The 20,602-nt window shown below is 39.6% G+C and overlaps 1 protein-coding gene across 1 annotated transcript in view; it reads left to right on the top strand.

Annotated features, from left to right (window-relative positions):
* xpr1a (xenotropic and polytropic retrovirus receptor 1a) overlaps positions 1-20,602 on the top strand; it is a 61,751-nt gene that overhangs the window by 29,653 nt on the left and 11,496 nt on the right. The window contains exons 3-9 of the mRNA XM_086046736.1: positions 9,837-9,938; positions 14,217-14,437; positions 15,336-15,485; positions 15,556-15,639; positions 17,037-17,118; positions 17,234-17,421; positions 17,508-17,687. Coding sequence (XP_085902862.1) covers positions 9,837-9,938; positions 14,217-14,437; positions 15,336-15,485; positions 15,556-15,639; positions 17,037-17,118; positions 17,234-17,421; positions 17,508-17,687 — 1,007 coding nt within the window. The remainder of the gene's footprint in view (positions 1-9,836; positions 9,939-14,216; positions 14,438-15,335; positions 15,486-15,555; positions 15,640-17,036; positions 17,119-17,233; positions 17,422-17,507; positions 17,688-20,602) is intronic.

Raw genomic sequence — 20,602 nt, 5'->3', positions numbered from 1 at the left:
ATTTCCCCTTCAAGCTTTTATCACGTTAATTTCATCTCTATTAGGTTTCATACAAGTAGCAGGGGTAGTGTACCCTTTTCATTAAGTCTACTCTAGTGCTTAATGGGACCTTTTTTGCCAGACAGTCAATTTCCTTTTTACATTCATCAAGTTTGTCAAATCGTTTTAAAAAAAAAAAAAAAATACACACCAAAATAGAATGGTGTACCCACCAACTCTTTGTTTGAGAATGATACTTGACATGTCTGCTGTGTTTTCACCGGTCGTATTAGTGATGAAAGCAAATAGAGATGATGCAAGGCTGTGCAAAATCAACAGCACGGCCTCGTCCATCTCTTTTGTACTATTTTTTTTTAATGGACGCCATAAGGCACAGTGCACATTCAATAGAAGTTGCAGTCTTACAGCTATAGTACAGTAGACAAATGTTACGACGTTTTAAGCTTGTACATTACTGAAACGTTGCTGTAGCACTTTCCTTAAATGTAAAAGACATAAATACAGAATTCCAAAATACACACTCTAAAAACAGTTGGGTTGTTTCATGAACCCAATTTTTGGATTGTTTGTATTGTGTCAAAATTCTGGGTTATTTCTTATAAATTAACCCAATTGTTGGTTCAAAGTTAGTGGGCCGGACTAAAATCCGCTTCCGCCCTTGCTTAATCGAGACTTTTTTTCAAAAAATGTGTCACCCCTGAAAATGGGTTCAAATTCACCCAAGTCTGGGTCGGTCCTTTTTTAACACAACAATTGAGTCAAATTTAACCCAAAAATTTTTATTTTTGACCCAACACTTTTTAGAGTGCACCTACTGGCCACAACATTAGGTATACAGTAGCTGCTCACAATTTTGATTGTAGATTGACTGCTCTGCATCATGTTGAGAGCAGCTACACATATTTGAACAATTTCCTATTTCTTAATAAGTAAACTAAAATATGCGCACGTCTTTCTAAAGGCAGAATTTTTAATAGAGCTCTGGTATCGGATTGATGAGATTGTGCAGGTGGGATGAGTGGTGGTACTGCTTCTACATGTGCAATGCAAGTGAACTGGAGTCAGGTGACCTTGACGACTTCATCTGTGGCCTCTCAGCACCGACAGCTTCCTGTTATTTTCTGTATGAATGCAGCAGGTTGAGCGCAGCGCCCTCATCGCTTCCACTTGGTCGCGTGTGGATCATTTTAACAAATTTGTTGGAGCGGAAAGACCAGGAGAGTTGAGAGAGGAACACAGAGTGAAATGTGGAGGAGCCAAACATGGATTGTGTGTGACAAAAAAAAAATCAGGAAAAGAAGCTTAAGCCACCAAAAGATGACACGGTGGTGTTACTTGACAATTAAATGAGACATGAAGTGCCCCGCCCCCTATGTCGCCATGGACAAGGTGGAAATTATACATCATGTTTGAAAAGAGAGCAAAACATAAAGCTTATTGCCGTCATAATTAACCGTGACCTCGTAGGCCAGCATGGCTAATGAGAGAAAACATCTGTAGTTGATTCCTTCTTGTTTTTTCCCCAGCTTCCACAAAGGCTAAAATCTTTTTTCTCAAGACTTTCACAATTAAGTGTATTACCGCAATAATACTAGTCATTTTTCACAGAAGATAAAGAATATATCCCTGCGAGTATTGTTGTAGTGCCTTTCTACATGTACTGTATCGATGCGCGGTTTGTGTTCAGTCATAACTACCACAACAATGATGCTAATTTCATTAGCTTGTTTATGGCGTTTTGCATTGTGTGTTAGTATTAAGCGAGCAGACATTCATAAATTATGCATAAATTATGTGGCTTGGTTAAATACACACCATGTAATTTGTATGTTAAAAATGTGCAATAATAAACAAAGTAAGTACTTTACTATCTACTACTTGTTGTGAAGTTCACTGCGCTGCCACTATTTAGCACTCATAAGTCGTTAAGGATATGGTCATGTTCTAAGTGACCTTTTACCATTATTAAATCTAAAAGTATAAGCTAAGTTAAAAAAGTGAACTGTCATGCAATGAAGCTAAAATACTAATAACCCTTTTATAATTTAGCATTAAATCAAAGTGGAGATGGAGGTGACTTCATGTCTTTAAAGTGAAGTACGGAAAATATTAGCAGTAAAAAAAAAATATATATCACTATAATTTGTTCTTATAATATTAGTTGTGTTATACTGGGAAATGTTGAAGAGAAAGAAGTATCTTATAAATAAAAGAGACTCCGTGAAAAGGCTTTGAATTCACACCCTCCTTGAAGATGACCTCCCCCTCTCTCTCGACCGAGAGACTCTCCTCCCTCCTCATATCCCAGCTCAGCGCTATTTCTTCCTGTACATCTCCTCTAATTGAATAATTTGATTTCTTTTCCTATAAGCATAGTTTTTCCAGCTCGGTGGACCGACGCATAATTAGCTGAGAACAACCTGCCATATGGCCTCCGGAGGCCTGTTTCGCCATATTGTCGCATACACTCATAAAGAGTAGCAGACTCGCATATGCACTGCACTAAGATCTTAAGCGGACTCAACATTAGGTACAACCGCACACTCAAATGCAAACTGACCACTCTAGGACAGAGAATCTCACATTTCTTTGTAAAGATAATAAGAATAAGCAGATCTGGGCACTTTACCCATTTTTGCCGGTCCGGCCGCGACCCTCCACCCTTGACCTGGGTACCCTTCCGGCCGCGACCCCCCACCCTTATGCCCTTATTCATAAAAATCCACTATCCTAAATCCTAAAATCCACCTCCGGCCATGCTTAGTCCAGCCATTTTTAAAAAAATGTGTCACCCCCTGCACGCCCGCCCCGAAAATGGGAATCCGACCGGTCCGGCCCTGGGACGGACTGCCCAGCTCTGGGAATAAGATTGTTTAGGTGTACCTAAACAAGTGTCCAGTGAGCCTCTGCGCTATAAAGATAAAGACGTTTTTTTTTTTCTAAAATCTGGCCTGGTCCCTTTTAGATTGGATTTCCTTCAATGAGGGATCTGTGTAATTCTTGAGCTCGCCCACTGTGACATTGATGCTTATCTTCCGTTATTTATTTGGCTGCCGTCAGAGAGATTTAGTCTGTTTTATCCAAGCCATGCAGCACTGTGAAGGAATGTGATGTTGGCTTCAAATATCGCATTAAACAGATAGTTGAAATAGGAATATTAATCCTGAACCATCAAGTGTTTACTTTGAACATATTTACTTTTAACACAGACCGTACAAAAATTGGTCTAAAATAACCAAAATTAAGAGAAATATAATTCTAATCCAGGCCATCATTTCTTCATATAATTTGCCACAAGATGCTTTTCAGTTTGCCTTTTTCCCATTGCAAAGAACGTGAGCGGTCTGGTACAAATTTCTTTCCTCATTTACTTTCTTTCCTCATTATAAAAATTCAAAAAAATAAATAAAAATAAGACTTCCCAGCAGTATCGTATATACGGAAACTAGATTGAAGACAAAATAATTGGTTTAAACGAGCAAGAACAGGCATACTTCACAATCCGGTCAATAAAATTTCCTCTGTGTGGACCGTCTGTTTGTCTATATGATTACATTATGTGACACAATTCCACTGAATTTTGCCTTTTTTATTTTAATTTAGCCCCCTTTATGCCTTTGTCCACTCCCAATCAGCTCTCCGCTAAATCTGCTGACTTGCCGCTCTCATCGATTGCTCCTTAAATCCTGCATCGTGTTCATGCGGGATTGTTGCATGCAGGCAAAAAAAAATGCTTAGTTAGAATTTACACACGAAAAAGGGGCAGGAAAAAGGGCAGTTTCACAACAGGACACACTTCACATGACTCTCAGAAACTTGACTTATTCATGTCCTTACAGTAATTTCTATACCATATAATTTATTTAATCACAATTTGACCTACCTTTGCCCCTTACTACGTACATAATGAAATATTGAAGATATCCACATGTCAATGCACCCAATAATTAAGGTGAAACTTTCTGTTCACGACTTATTTCATAATATGCTCTGATTGACTGTAGACTAGGGCTGTGTAATTAATCGAAATTCAATTACAATTATGTTTATTACACTCTACGGTTAAAAAATTGGCATAATTGCAAAAAACGATTATTAATATTAATTTATATCCAACAGACTTTACACAAGGAAATCATAGTTGAATTTATACATTTGCGCCTTTTTTAAATTTCATAATAACTAAAAGGAACTTACTTACATTTATTTGTCTTTATATTTATTTTTTTTACGTTTCAACATTTTGTTTTGTACCCCAAAAAATAATTTATCGTTTGAATAATCAGGATTTCAATTCTTACCAAAATAATCATGATTACTATTTTTTTCAAAATCAGGCAGCCCTCCTGTAGACCGGGTTGTACCCCAGTGCCAGAGTACCCCACTTTTTGCCCAAAATGAGCTGGCATAGACTTCATCTGAGAATGTGTATCGCATTCTCACACATACACCAGTGCAGTGATGAGCTCGACAGTGTCGCAGTGAGGCGAGCGTGTGATGTCGTTTGCGCTCCTCTTTGCCGGTTGATATTTGGGGCCTGCTGAGCTTGCAGTCTGCTGCTATAAAAAGTACACAATAAGAAGAACCGGGGGGACGCTGCCTGCGGTCTTGCCTGGCTGCCTGTGAGTGTGCATTCCTAATGTTCCCCTGGCCTGCATCACAGACATGATTGGGAGATTTAATTGTGGCTGCAGGGCCGAACGACAATTTGCGGTTCGGAAAAAAAAAAAAAAAAGATGAGACGAAAGAATAAGGGTGTGAGTGTATGTAGCGGGTTTTGTGCTGTGTTTGTTTCTTCTGCCCGGCAATGGAGGAAGCGAAGTTAAATATATTTTCATATATTATGCACTCAGTAAGTTAATATTAGACTAGAGATAAGTCAGTCCTGCTCTTTGTTATAGCACAGTTTATCTTTTGCGTGCGCGTGCACAGGGAGAATGGAGGTTAGCCACGACAATGATAATGGAATGGCCTCTTTGGCGAGGGGACCCAATTGATATCATCATAGTCAGATGTCATAAAATGCAGTAAATGGAGGTCAGACATACAATTTGTATGTGTGTGCATGCACGTCCTTTGACTTTGGTGGATCGAGATGGGATGCATGCAGTTTTGCCACCCGTCCCAAAATTACAAATGGTATCTAATTTACTAAACATTCATTTTCGTGCGGTGGGGGGGGTGCTGGTGAAAAAAAATGTGTGCATTTTTATCTATTGTGGTAGATGATCGAACCAATCAAAAATGATGAAATTAGCAAAAATAAATAAGTGCCTCTAAATGACAAATAAATAATAGCAGATTAAGTGGAAGAAATCCATTCAAATTCAAGTGCTGATTTATTTATTGTCTACTATGTTCAAAATGCGCATTCGATGTGTGAGTAAATCATTTTACTGTGCTGAGTATCACCATGAAGGATTTATTTGCCAGAGAGTTGGGGTCATGTGACAGAATTCTTGTATGGAAATATAAGAACCTGGGGATAAAGTGTGTGTTTTTTTTGAGGGGGTAGTGGGGGGTAGTTTGGTTCAGGGGAAGCTGTCTCATCATTTATTTATACAATCTACAGAAGACGGGGTGAGCGAGTGAGGGGGATGGCGAGGGAGGCCGATGGCTCGCTTTGGGAATACTGTAGGTCAAGTCAAGAGTTGTTTTTCTGGCTACCAGCACAATTCTTTGTGTCCGTGTGCTGAAGTCTGCCAGCACGTTGCATTCAACTTCTTTTTCTGCTCTTATTTACACATGAGCGGTCTTAAAGGGGAAAATCAACCCCAATATCGTCTTTATAATCATATTTTTTTATGCAGGCCCCCTAGATAGAACAAGGCATTCTGGTTAATATTTTGTTTGTGGAATATGAGTTAAGTTGTAAAATCGATCCATTTTTGTCCATCTCATGGGGCGGCCATTTTGTCACTTGCTGTCAACTGAAAATGTCATCACAGTTGCTCAGGGCTCAGGTAACAACCAATCATGGCTCAGCCTCAGAAAACAGGTGAGACGTGATTGGTCGTCATCTGAGCCCTGAGGGTCTGTGATGTCATTTTCAGTTGACAGAAGTGACAAAATGGCCGCCCCCTGAGATTGCTAAAAACTGGTTGATTTTGCTGCTCATCTCATATTCCACAACAATATCAATCAGAATGCCGCATTTAGACTAGTGGAGATGCATAGAACATATTGGAAAGAAATTTGGGGGTTGACTTCCTATTTAAGAAATAATATAAAAGCTACAAAATAATGTTGAGTATTTTGGTGTATCTATAAATCCCTTACGTGTTAAGTATAAGATTTGTGCACATGACAAATAAAGATGATTATGACCAATCATAGCTCGGCTTCAGAAAACAGGTGAGCCGTGATTGGTCGTTATCTGAGCCCTGAGCAGTTGTGATTTTCAGTCGATAGAAGTGACAAAATGGTCGCCCCCTGAGATGGCTAAAAACGGGTGACTTTTGCTGCTTAATTTATATTCATATTAATCATAGTGCCTTGTTTCAACTAGTGGGCCTGCATAGAACATTTTCTTGAAAAAAATATGTTTGGGTTGACTTTAAAGAAGTGTGGCTTTATGCAGCATCAAGTAGTGAGTGAGGGAGTCATAGAATATTAATCCCACTGTTATTAATCCGGGGATTGACTTGATCCAGATTTAGTGCTACGTCACACAAACACACGTGAAGACAGGTCAGAGCACAGGTAGTAACATGTGAAGACAAAGTGATTACGGCAGTCGGATGGCGTGTGTGCGCTTACATTCTCTCAATAGCGCACACTGTGCACACAGACACGAGCGGGCAAAGACATATGTCACAATAAAGCCTTTGAGGGACAGAACCGTTATGGATTCCCCTCTGAGGCGGTTCATCATCATCGTGTGACGCACGCACACGCGTGCGCGCGCACACACTGGGAAACAAATGGCACGGCATACTAGGAGTGCAGAGGGCCTTTAAACATTGGCTAGTGGAGAGGATGGAGAAGTCCTCTTCTGACAATTGCCGTCCACTAGTGTGCACTTTTTTAATTGAACTACAGAAATAAATGTACTTTTTTACTATTATCCCAATGTAATGTGATGCACCTTTATATTTCCGCTCATTAGATTAGTTTGTCCTATTAGATTCACAAGAAATGTAGTAGTATCCAAAGTAGTGCCTCCCTCCGGTGTCGGATGCTGAAACAAATCTCTCATCCAGCCAGACGAGCGCCAATAAGGAGCCGTGGCGTGCAGCCGAAATAGAAGCTGTGACATTTACACGAAACGCTCAGTTGATTCCGTTAAAGACGCGCCGTGCACGCTAATCACTGCGTGAATTTTCAAACTTTAGGTGATTGGGTTTCATTGGATTTACGGGAGCTGAGCCGACAACACGTAATGAAGTGATGCTCGTGCGTGCTCAGGCAGCAGCTGAGGAGATGATCGCGAGGCCATAACTGAGGTGTGCGGATTCAAAGATGATGCTCGCCTTTGTTCTTTCGCGTCACGTGAGCATGAGGCTGAAGTGAATTGTACACACACACACACACCTGCGCGCACTGCGTGTCCTGGGTCAGCAGGAGAACAGAGATGAAGCTTTCATCCTCGATTTTTCTCACTCGCACTTCGAGAGCTTTTACGTGGCAAGGTAGCAGGAAATGTATGAATTCCTCAAGATTTTTTGCTAGTAATTATACCGGTAGTTTACTGATTCAGGTTATCTCCACTCCTCTTCTCATCCAGAAAACAAAAATAAAATAATATTGTATCCCAACTGTAACATTCTGCCATTAAATGTCGGGTCATGTGTTCTTATTATTCAAAAGCCACTTTGCCTTTTCTTAGAAATCAATTCAGCAGTTGCGAAGCTTGACCTAAGGCACTGCTTCCCAACCTTTATTCAGCCGAGGCACACCTATGACATTCAAAAATCTCACGGAACACGACCAAGCAAAAATGCCATCATTGGTGGGTCACTTGCCTGACTTCGGGTTCATTTCCAACCTAGCATGCGGTGTGAATGGTCGTCTGTCTCGCTATGTGCCCTGCGGTTGACTGGCGACCAGTCCAGGATGTAATCTGTGGAGAAAATGAAAGGATGAATACATATCAGTTGTAGCGATTTGCCGCGTTTATGATTTATTTATTTTCTAATCGCTGTCAATATGAGCGTTTAATGGTCGCTCCTCCTAAGTGCCAATTAGCAGCAGCAGCAACCTTCGTTCAAACCTTTTAAATAACAATGCAGATGAAGCCTAATGCAAAATATCGTGTTGGCCCATTATTCATTCTGTTCTGGCGTATTGACTGCGCCAGCTAGTCAGTAATTCAGCAGGCCCATCAGCTGGCCAAAAGGTCAGCGAGTGGAGTTGTTGACGCTGGTCCCCGCATGCTTCGAAGAGAGACTCTTTCAAATGAATAATCCATTTGAACACTTTCAGAGGTCTCCTAATTTAGCATTATGTCTATATAGTTTGCAGTTGTGAGAGTGGAGAGTGGTTTCTTATATTTTGGTTACCTCATTTAAATGTTTATATCACATCCATCCAAACCAATCATCCTAATCAGCACACATTTACTCCGTACACACAAAGTAAGTAGGTGGATAAAAAAATATATTTTGCATTATTAGGCAAATTGTGCATATGAGGGGCAGGTGTTATTCTTGTCCACTTAAGGTTGCCATCTTCATCTTCCACACTATAAGATCTGTGACTTTGAGTGTTTGTGGCTTTAAAGGGCTGGGGCTGGCCTGGTGAGTGACGTGGGGGTCAGCGAATGAGACTTATAAAAAATTAATAAATTACAAAAAAAAAAGAGGTAGCTGTTGTGACCTCTTCGGCTATCTGCTAACTTGCTAACCGTTGGCCAGTCTGCATGATATTTTGCTTTGCCTTTTTTTTCGTACGAATTATGACCATTCAAGCTTTTCGATTAATCGTTTCAGCCCTACGTCCAGCCATATTGTCTCTGTTGAAGCTACAGCGTCTTTCTTGTTTGTCCAGCATATTTTCCTTCATTGAGCGTCACTAGCTGCAGTCGTGTAGTTAGCTCCCTATTTTACAACTGTCCTCATTACACTAATGATCTTGTTAGAGACGCTGCTTTCTCTCTCCGAGAATGCAGCCCATATCAGGTGAAAGGTTAATTTGTATTACAGCTACTGTGTGAACTTCCCTTTTTCCTTTCCTATTAGATTTGCCCTTCTGCAATGGAGTGTTTGCTCCTGCAGCGTCTGGTTTATTTTACAGGATTGAAGGCAGGATTCTCATCAATTTTTCTTGTAAAACTGTTAAGACTTTCAGGATGTCGTTTCATGTTTTATACGTTTTCATCAGGCTTGGCGAGTGAGTTGTATGTGTGCATGAAGGGATATTGACAGAGTGCCTGGGGCATGTTTTTCTTATTACTTTGCAGAATAGAAAGGCTCTCTTTCTAGCAGTCGTTCTATTATAGCTGCTGTTTATGAGGCAAGTGTTTATGAGGTGACATTACCATCAGATCTAATGCTGCAGCTTTTTTATCCGGCGTAAAGCTTCTCCTGTAGAGTACATTTCAATTCTGCCTTCATTTTACGTGCCTCTTCAATGCACTTTATGGATTGGATTAGTTGATAAAATGAATTAGGGGAGAAAAAAAAATCATTGTCTTATAGTTGTGATTTAAACCTTTTTAATGGGGAAAAAGTTGTAAATGTGTACTTTTATACCAGACCGTTATTACACCTTTGTCTGGGAATCCACGATCTAAATTGTCATCAATGTGTACAACAACTGCCAAGTTTTATTTTGTAACAGTGAATAACGCAAACTGACCTTTTTTTTTTGTTTGTTTGTTTCTCTTTACCTTCCAGTCACAGATGAGGACACCGTGAAGAGATACTATGCTAAATTTGAGGAGAGGTTTTTCCAGAACTGTGAGAAGGAGCTGTTGAAAATCAACACTTTTTATTCAGGTAATTACCATCAACCATCTAACAACTGCCTTATTTCATCAAATACTGGCCTCTTCTCCAATAAATGCTGTGCCGTTATTCATCACTGGCTGCATCATCCACTTCAAATAATTTATGCCGCACCTCAATACACGCGTTTGTTTTTTCCTCTAGGAAAAACAAATAGACCATTTCTAATTAAGAGTGAACTGCCTGTCGCCGATTAACTGAAGATGTAATTTAGGGGTTTGCGAAATATAGCCATTCTTGAATCCAGCCCACCAAGCACCTACATAATGCATTATTATCCAGAGTCCTCAAATTTGTTGCATCAAGGTAGGCATTTTTTTCCTCAGATTAAATAAAGCGTATTCATTTTTTTAGTTTTTTTTTCTTTACTGTTGCTCATCAAATAAATGGTTAGTTGATTTATTTCAAATAATGGAAAATATATATTAGTAAAAGAAGTATATCTACATCATCATACAACAATTTTTGTTGTATTTAAAAAATAGGTAAATTCATTCTATTTACATTAGTCATTTTATTTTTTTTGCCAAAAATATTTTTTTCTAAAATTATATCATTCTAATTTTTTTTTCATTTTCCGTAATAATGTGATAGTTGTTTTATTGTAAATAAAATTTTTGAAAATGGTAAAATTATTTATTTTTTCAAATAATTCTATAATTGTACTTAAATTAATTATAAATCATGCATTTGAATATATTAATATTAATGTATTCATGTTGTGTATTTTACACACATTTGATACAAAATACATATACACTATTTAACTATAATAAAAAATGTTGGCCTCATCTAAAAATGAGGGCCCACTGTTTGACTTCCGTAATGCAATTGAGAGTTTAAAAATTGTAATTGGCTCCGGCTCACCTGTGCTATATTATTACGTTGTGTTATATTTATCATAATTTCATTGCTATATTATTTTGTCTGAATAGGTACCTTTATTCAAGTGTGTGGAAAATTCTTAATGATTATCAATAATTTGAGGTCACTGAAATTGAGAGAGATCACATTAAAGTACTTCATCATGCCGGATCATAACAAATAGGAGACAAATACATTTGTGAAACGCTACATGTTTACCTTGGGGTTGAATATCCTGACGATCAAGTCCAGACCAGTGAGTATTTCAAGGGGCACGGGAGAATGCACCCACAGTGTAATGTGAGACATAGGCCGTAATATATTCTGGTAGCTGGACTTTTGCAAATTGAACTTGAGCTCAGGAGGACACACGGTGCTCCCTCTAGAGGTTTTTTTTAGACACTGCAAATTCTTCAGGTCAACAAGAGGACAAGGTTGCTTTGCCATAGGGTTCCACATCTTAAGCATGGAGATTATTCACAGGTGATTGCATACATCTTTAAGGTCACTGTAGAACGTATTAAGGAGAGAATGAGTTCGCAAAGCACTTACTAAGTATGCTTCTCTTTTTCTGCAAGGCCATATTTATTTTCGACGGCTGACGTCTCATTGCTTTATGACATTGCTGGAGGTTTGATTGGATACTCAGTTTCACTTAAAACTATGCAGCACTTGTATTGGATCTCATTATACCCGTACCTAATGTTGATATCTTGTAATAGATATCCGTTAGTATCATGCCAACTTTTTTACTGTTACCCATTAATTCTGACACCTTTAGATGCATCTGTGCATTCCGCACACCGATCTAGTACATGTAGTCTATCTCTCCTCATCCTCTCAGCACAGAAGGGATAAATTGAAAAGTCAGCCGGGCTACTTTATCTGATGCCAGTTAGGTGGGTGCGAGTCTCAGCAGTGGACCCATGGAGATAAATTGTGTGCTGGCTTCACATAACATTCTCGCCTCTGCACAGCACTCTGTGAAAGGGGTTTTGACCTCTCTTCAGCTTTTGCGCCGTACTGCGCTCAAATCCAGACCTGTAACATGCACAACTGGCTGAAAATGCTGCTCAGGAAATCCCCCTAAATCACCCTGTCTGTTTTGAGATCTTTTTCTTTTTTTTTTCATTATAAATCTCCATGAGAAATTTCCACAGTGGAAAGGGAACTCACCTCCTCCAGTGTGTTGCGGTTCATTAACCCATCCCTGCCTGGTCAGCTGTTGTGAATTCCACTTTCCCACAGTACATCACAGCATCAAGGCCTTGACTTTCTCACGCCTCTTTCAACCGCCGTCACGTGCTGGTGCTGAGTATGCACATCCCATAATATTACTGTCCAAGTAGAGCATAAGCCAGGTAACGTGATATGTGGAGTGTGTGACAAGAAGATCAGATAATGCACAATGCCAGCATGTGCCACACATAATCACAACTCATCTAGAATGGAAAGAATTGTATCGTTTTTGCTTCAATTCAATGGACATTGCCCTGCTCCTTCTGGTGTGTGCGTCTTGGCCACTTAGGGTCAGTAATAAATAAATAAATAAATATAGAGACACAGACGAAGAAGTGTCACAACTGACTCTGAAAGATTGGTCCTCACAAAGCATAATGTATGCCTGCGGAATTGCAAATCTCGTCATATCGCCAAACCACCCATTTCATACTATTATTCTTGTTATTATTATTGTTATTCAGTAATACATTTCATTCATAAGGTGCCTTTCAAGCCACTCAGTGTTATCATACAGGACAATTAAAACTGCGAAAATACAATCAAACATACATTCATCAAATAGATAGACTTAAGAATTAAGTAGCAGCAGAATAAAGTGTATTAGTAGCAGGATTTGAACTGTATGACAAGGAAAGGGGGCATGCAAAAAGTGGTCGTTTTAGTCCAACAGGAGGATTTACATTAGGATAAAGGCATGGGGAGGTTCATTCAATTCCATTTATTATCCCGACCCCGTACGATTCACCTCGTTTATCTCTCCGTCTGCATGTGGTAACCTATCTCTGACCCACATAATGATTCCTCTCACATATCAGTTCAGAGTAGACTAATAGTCTCCGCACTCAAGCTTCCTGGAACAGATGGGCTCAGCGCCGACAGGATGTGTAAAAAGATTTTTTGGTTGGTTACATTACTGTAAAAGCAGGAATTTGTCATACATCAAGATCACCGGTGTCCACCTGACACATGTTTTTTTTTTAACATTTATTTTGATTCATATTAAAATGTCCATTCTCATTATTCACATGAAAACTAAACAACATCCGTTTAAATGTATTCACTCACTGATTTGCCGTTTATTATACCAATATTAGTGGTCCTTTGATGGAAATTTTATTCCTCACATGTACAGTATAACTCATTTCAGTGGTGTCCCTTACCTCTGTGAATTGTAAAAGAGTACACTCTAAAAACATCCATCCTTCCATTATCCATACCGCTTCTCCTCACAAGACTTCTCCTCGCCGGCGCGCTGGAGCCCATCCCAGCGGCCTTCGGGCAGTGGGCAGGGGACACCCTGAATTGGTCGCCAGCCAATCGCAGGGCACACAGAGACAAACAAACAACCGCACTCACGATCACACCTAGGGGCAATTTAGAGTGTCCAATCAACTTACCACGCATGGTTTTTATTGGAACGTGGGAGGAAACCGGAGTTCCCGGAGAAAACCCACGCAGGCACGGGGAGAACATGCAAACTCCACACAGGGAGTCGAACCCACGACCTCTGAGCTGGGAGGCGGACGTGCTAACCAGTCGACCACCGTGCCGCCGAACAGTGGGTTCAATTAGATTTGAATAAGGAAACTCCAAAGCACCAAGTAAGGTGAAAATATGCCATGCAGTGTTCTTCCATGCTCCCTGTGCCATGTTTAATGTTCTGATGTACAGTACTGTATATACATGTGGTGGTATAAAAAATAGTTTGAGACCTCTTCGGGCCGGATACTGACATACTGCCTGCCACTATATGTCTTTTGTCTGAACTCTTTGCGAAGAAAATGAATGGCAAAAGTTATTTTGTCTTCAAAAATTGGTTTCACGTATTCTCTATATCAAAATAAGGGATTTTAGTGTTAATCCTATCTTCGATCCTGACGCTTTTCTTCAGGGAAAGTCATTTGGACACCTGCAGAAGATGAAAATAGCATAGTCACTGACCATGCAGCCATTTACAATGTCCTATGTAATAAAACCATGCAGTACTGTAGCCCCATCTGCGGTTGACTGGCAACATGTCCAGGGTGTACACCACCTCTCAACCAAAGTCAGTTTAACTACGCCCCAGCCTGGCCATTCAATAATAATCTTGAACAGGATATGTGGTAGAAAATTGGCAGGCACTGGAGCCCTAAAACCTTGATTGGTGGTTCCTCTTTGTAGAAAAGCTTGCGGAAGCCCAGAGACGCTTTGCCACCTTGCAGAATGAGCTGCAATCTTCTTTGGACGCCCAGCGCGAAAGCAATGCTCCACCTGGGCTGCGCAAACGCAAGACCGTGTTCCACCTGTCGCAGGAGGAGCGCTGCAAACACCACAACATCAAGGATCTGAAGCTTGCCTTTAGTGAGTTCTACCTGAGCCTCATCCTGCTGCAGAACTACCAGGTATCAGTATGTCAACACACTTCTTCATGAACTCAAGAATAAAAAAAAATCAGTGCAGTTGTACGGGCCACGCCCATGAATGATTATTATCGGATTTGCTTAATCAAGAAATCAATTGAAATTGTACCTGTCAAAAAGATGTGGACTAGAAAATCTTATTCTGTGGAGTGACAAAAACAAAAGATTGTCTTTTTGGGAAGTGTGCGGCCTGTTAAAAATAACAGAATTTGACACAAAGAACACCATGCCAACAGTCAAACAAGTGGTGGCAATGTGATCGTCTGGGGCTGCTTTGTGACTTCAGAACCTGGACGACTTGCTGTGGAATAGAATCGTGAATTGAAAACAGTCATTTGAATTTCTGCTTAGTCCATCTCTAAATGGCTAAACAAAAAATAAAAAAAATAAAAAAAAAGGTTTTGGGATAGCATAAACAAAGTCCGGACTTAAATTCAATTGCAGTGCTGTGGTATGTCCTTGAACTCAGTTCATGCTCGAAAACTCTCCCAAGTGGCTGAGTGAAAACATTTCTACAAAGAAAAGTGGGCCAACATTCCAAAAAAGCCTCACCTCCAGTTATTGCTAACTATTAATTTCAGGTATTGCTGCCAGGGGTTAGCGGGCGACGATAGCGGTTCAGGGGGCAATTACGATCTTACACGTGGTCAAATAGGTTTGGATTTTTTCTCCCCTTGATAAATAACATTCTCTTCTAAAAACGATATATTATATTTCCCTTGGTTGTCTTTGTGAGAATGTTCTGAAACATTAAATTATGATTAATACTGGGAATATGTGTTCAATATCCAATCACACAGAAAGTCCAAACTGAAGTGGATTGCAATTGATTTCAGAGGATCCACTGACTATTCAACAATGTATCTTTCGGTGTCCACAGAATTTAAACTTCACCGGTTTCCGTAAGATCCTGAAGAAACATGACAAAATTCTGGACACCTCCCGTGGGGCCGACTGGCGCGTGGCTCACGTGGAGGTGGCTCCCTTCTACACTTGCAAGAAGATCACACAGCTCATCACGGAGACCGAGGTACGCACATACACACTGTCTGACTGGCATAAACGTGCATGGAATCTTTGATGTGTGTTTGTGCATCCAGACATTGGTTACCACAGAGCTGGAGGGAGGAGATCGTCAGCGGGCGATGAAAAGGTTACGAGTTCCTCCGCTGGGGGCCGCTCAGGTCAGAATTGCAGCACGCTGGCAAGACCTTTTTGACATTCGTGATCATGTGTAGAAAATCCTAATTGTGCCAGTGAACATTCTGAAATAAGCCTTGAAATTTTGCCACCACAATGTATCCCACTGGACACCTTCTGGAATTTTGACAAAACACATTTTTAGCCTGCATCAAAACATAGTACCCCTAAAAATGTTTGGGTTAAGTTTTGAAAAATGATTAGAAACATTTATTTTCATTTTGAATCATGACGAGCTTGTCATTAATATATATGTACTTTTAAAAAACATGTGAAATAAGCTGCCTCAGCAGTGCACCTTAAATGGGCTAACACACTTCCTGTTTTTAAATCGCTCTGAAAACTCGCTAACCTGAGTTTGAGATGTATCTATTTTACTTCATATTTGAAAATTGTTTTATTTTGATTGTTTACTTTCATCTATTTTATTTCTGATAATATTGGTCTTACATCCCTGGTAGTTCAACTGGTTATGTGTGTTTCTCGCCGTGTTTATTTTCTTTATGTTATACTATAAGGCACTTTGAACAACTGTGTTACTCTTAAAATGCACTATAAATAATGTTACATTGGAGCGGAATGACTTTTCAAATCTTTATAAGAAGATAAATATACAATATTAAAAACAATATAATATATATCAAATAAAATAGGAAATGAAAATTGAAGTTATTGTCAGTGCATACATTGCAAGTACAGAGCACTTTAAGACAGTTTCAACTCCAAGAAATATGAAAAGACAAAGACTCCTACTAAAGGGAGACAGGAGCAGGAAGACTGACAGGTCACCAGACAGCCCTCTAATTTCTTGAAAAAAAGGGGGATGAAAAAGGGAGAACAATAAGTAGGAAGAAGGGGTAGGGGGCACAGTGTGGGATCTGGAAAAAAACACGGTAGCACATACATACAGAGTATCACTAATATACAGTACAGTAATTTAAATCTTTTCAAATATATTCAATAATAATGCAGCAGCACAGGAAATTAAACATTCTAATATATTTGAATGATAACAGCAGGACAAATTAATTTGAATACCATGCAACAAATTAATTTAAATACCATACAACTTTAAATGTTGAAAATAAAGGTAACCTGTACGTAAACTAAACAAAATGGACAGATTATGGTCATGATTTAATCAAATTAGTCACCGTAGAAGAAGGTGATGATTACATGATGATACTAAAATCACCACTAATGCAAACATAAATAACAACATTTAATCCATATGGTTTGTTCTTCATTTTGATTATTCGTTTAAATACTCTCACCTGCAAACAATCATTCATTTAATCGTATAAGACACAATAGCATGGTAAGCACAATATTGTTTTTAATTTTTGGGTTACTTACTGTATGTTCATCTGTGTTTCTTCAGCCTGCTTTGGCCTGGACAACCTTCCGTGTGGGTCTTTACTGTGGCATCTTCATCATCCTCGCCATCGCCTTTGTCCTAACAGGTAGTAAGACCCACCCACCTTACAATGAACGACATTTTCTGATAACGTTGTTTAAACTGCAAGACTTGAAAGGTATTTATTGCCTTTCATCAACTTGTTGCTTTATGTTTTCCAGGCGCAGTGTTCATCCGCTATGAGAATGTGTGGCCTCTAGTGCGGATCTACCGGGGCGGGTTTCTCTTGATCCAGTTCCTCTTCCTGCTGGGCATCAACACATATGGTTGGAGACAGGCGGGAGTCAACCACGTGCTCATCTTTGAGATCAATCCTCGTAACAACCTCTCACACCAGCACCTCTTTGAGGTTACAATGAGACATGTCGAGTTAAGAGCAGTATTCTGGATCATAAGTCAAAGCGTATTCATGTTGGTCCTTTTTTTGTTTCACAGATTGCTGGGTTCCTCGGTGTGTTATGGTGTCTCAGCATCCTGTCGTGTCTGTACTCGGAGTACCTCTACCTCCCCATGCAAATCAACCCCCTCGTCCTCTACGGCTTCATGCTGCTCTTCCTCATCAACCCCTTCAAGACATGCTACTACAAGTCGCGTTTCTGGCTGCTCAAGTTGCTGGTCAGTAGACGTTCAGCTCCATTAACAAACAAATTACTTGTTTGAATTTTGAGCCAGGTCCACTTTAAGGTCTGAATCTTGTTTCAACATTTATACTTTACAATCTCGTCCGTGCAAAATGTGATACTTACGCTTGTTGAATATTGATCATTGAAAATCACCAATGACTAAAATTTATTTATTTGATAAAATAAACTAAATAAATAAAATCAATTTTAAAATGAAATGAATAAATAAAATAAGTACATTTTAGTCATAGGTAAATAAATAAATAAATTGCAATAATAAAATACCCTCTATATTGTAAAAATCATTCAATGACATTGGCAGGCTATGCATTTGATATCTCGGCCTTCAGCATTGACTGACCTGACTTAATCCACCTCACAATGGCACCTTATCATGTCGCAATTATAGAAACCAACAACATAACACACACCTGTGCCATGTACATCATCTGGAGCAGTTGAGAATCAATATTTATCGAATGACATGACATTTAAAATAAATAAAACTTCAAAATGAAATACATGGTCACTTTTCTAGTCGAAGTTGGCTGGAACAGGTTTTGCTCGTGCCAGCCAATCAGAGGATGGGAAAAATGTGGAGTGTCAGCGCTATGGCCCTGTGAGGATGAATTTGAAATCTGATTGATTAAAGAAACATTGAGAATATGGTGCAAATGACATCAACCACGACTATTGATTTTGAAGGCACTAAAACTGGATAATGGATGGATGCTAACATAGGTAAAAAAAAAATGTAGATTTAGATTTAGATTTACCTTAATTTCTTTGAGTTCAATTTTAGTGAGTTCAAATTTAATTACAAAAATCAGCCATATGTAGAAAGTTACAAATCTATGTTTTTGGACAATTTGCTACTGATTCGTATTAGTATTGTTTAGCCTTCGTAAAGGTTTAACGGATGACATTGGACTGTTGGCTAATTCAATTTAAAAAAAAGCTATCTGAATGCACGTTTTCTCTTTAGTTTTTCTTGTCTCGTGTGTTTGACACAGTTCCAGTGTGTGTGTGTGTCACAAAGATGAATATTGTGTACAATTCAGATTGTATCTCAAGACTTGTTAACAAAAGCCTCCTGTCTTGCTTTGCTCTTTGTCTGAGCTGCGCTACATGGCCGCAGTGTGCTCGTGCGCGTGTGCGTGTGTGTGTGTTTTATCTACGTGTGAGCGTGTGTTGAGGGATAATAGAATGGATTCTCATCCCAGAGGAGGTGAACGCTGTGACTGCGCAATCATTACCGGCATAGATCCATCAGTATGCTGAATCTCTGAGCGCCTCCTCTCCCTCCGCCTCTCGGCTTCTCCCCCAGCGGCAGCCCCTTTCACCCTTCCTCGTATCCGTGTCCTTTTGCTTCAAGTCTCCCTGCGCTCTTCCTACGTGGTCATAGTGAGCTAATCATCTGCAATCTCAATTTGTTATGCGTGGTCATACTAAGTCACACGGAATTTAAAGTAACACATGCAAACAAACACTGTTAGGGCGTGTTCATCCAAGCCAGGTGCGAGCCTGTCTAACAATAAGACGAGGCAGAGGACAAATATTTCATTAGGAGACAAACTGCTGCTAGAATATTATTGTTTGCTAAAGCAATGAACCGGCAGCCTTACAGCCTTGAGACGCGCACACACAGCGATAGGCTCGATCAATAAACGCCGTGATTGACAGGTTGGATTGCTTATGTATTCTTTGACATTTTCAGTGTGCGTCTGTGCATGCGCGTGTCAGTGGTGTGTGTCGATTGTGTGCATTCGAGGTTTGAGCGTGTACAGTACATAGAAAATGTAGAGTCGCAACCGAATGTCACACGTGGCCTGAGGGTGGAAATGAATGGAGGGTTGAAGCATTTTACAAAAGGTTTAAGAAGTCTCCTCCGGCTAAAGTCAATGTGGCAAATACACTCACCACCTGGGCACAACAGTAGGTACACGTGATTGAATACAAATTCGGATCCAGTACAAAAACTGCCCGACTGTTTATTGAGAAATCTGTTTATTGTCGGGTTGAAGTTTGCAGTGGTGTGGAAACACACTGCAATATGACAATACAGTTTACGCTTTGCAATTTGCGGGGGTTTGGGGACCCAGCCCCAATGCAAAAATGTGCCAATAATGGACGTCCTGCCCCAAAAATATAATTGCCTATATTACTAATTCAAACCATTAATATTTTCCAAATTATGATCCCAAAACACTTTTAATATAATTCTAAACTCATTTTACATTACCCTTAACTGCCATTGACGAATTTACTTGTCACAGCCATTCAGTCCCTGGAATTTATTTATATTTTTTTCCAAATGTTTTCAAACGTTAGGGTAAAAGAGGGTCTGAAAATGTATGGCAGTGAATGAGTTAAAAATAAATGGCATACACATTATTTGATTCCGAAAAAATGCTGGGCCACCGCTTCACTATATGTAAAAATACCAATTACTGTACTACTATCCTACTAGCCATTTTATTATTTTGTTTTAGTCAATAGTGAATACATCCTCTCATTTAATACCAAATGAACAGTTTATCGCCCCGAAAAAAATTTGCTCACATTTTAAATCAGTTCACTCAAACTGCCTGCACTGTTGGCATGAGGTGAAAAAGTGATGAAGACCACGGTGGTTGAAAAACGTTTCTGCGCTTTGGGTTGCTGTGATTACGTTCACCATAGAAAATTTGGAAGAGCAAGTGAAGTGATGGAATTGGAAGTGCTGGTGGGAGACAAACAAACATATTACTGAGTTACAGGTAATAAATGTATTTCTCTGCCAATTTGGTGCAAAACCAGCAACCGCATAAAAAAAAGCCATGTCTTGTTTGATTGAACTCACCCCTTGTGTAATTAGATGTCACTGTCCATCCTGCGTAACATTGTGTTTAAAACCTGGGACAGCAC

The sequence above is a fragment of the Filicampus tigris genome, chromosome 12 (assembly GCF_054856515.1).
Source record: "Filicampus tigris isolate MCC_2025a chromosome 12, RoL_Ftig_1.0, whole genome shotgun sequence".
In the NCBI taxonomy this organism is placed as follows: domain Eukaryota; kingdom Metazoa; phylum Chordata; class Actinopteri; order Syngnathiformes; family Syngnathidae; genus Filicampus; species Filicampus tigris.
Note: the sequence above shows the minus strand (reverse complement) of the source record. Positions and strands in the feature narration are given on the sequence as shown.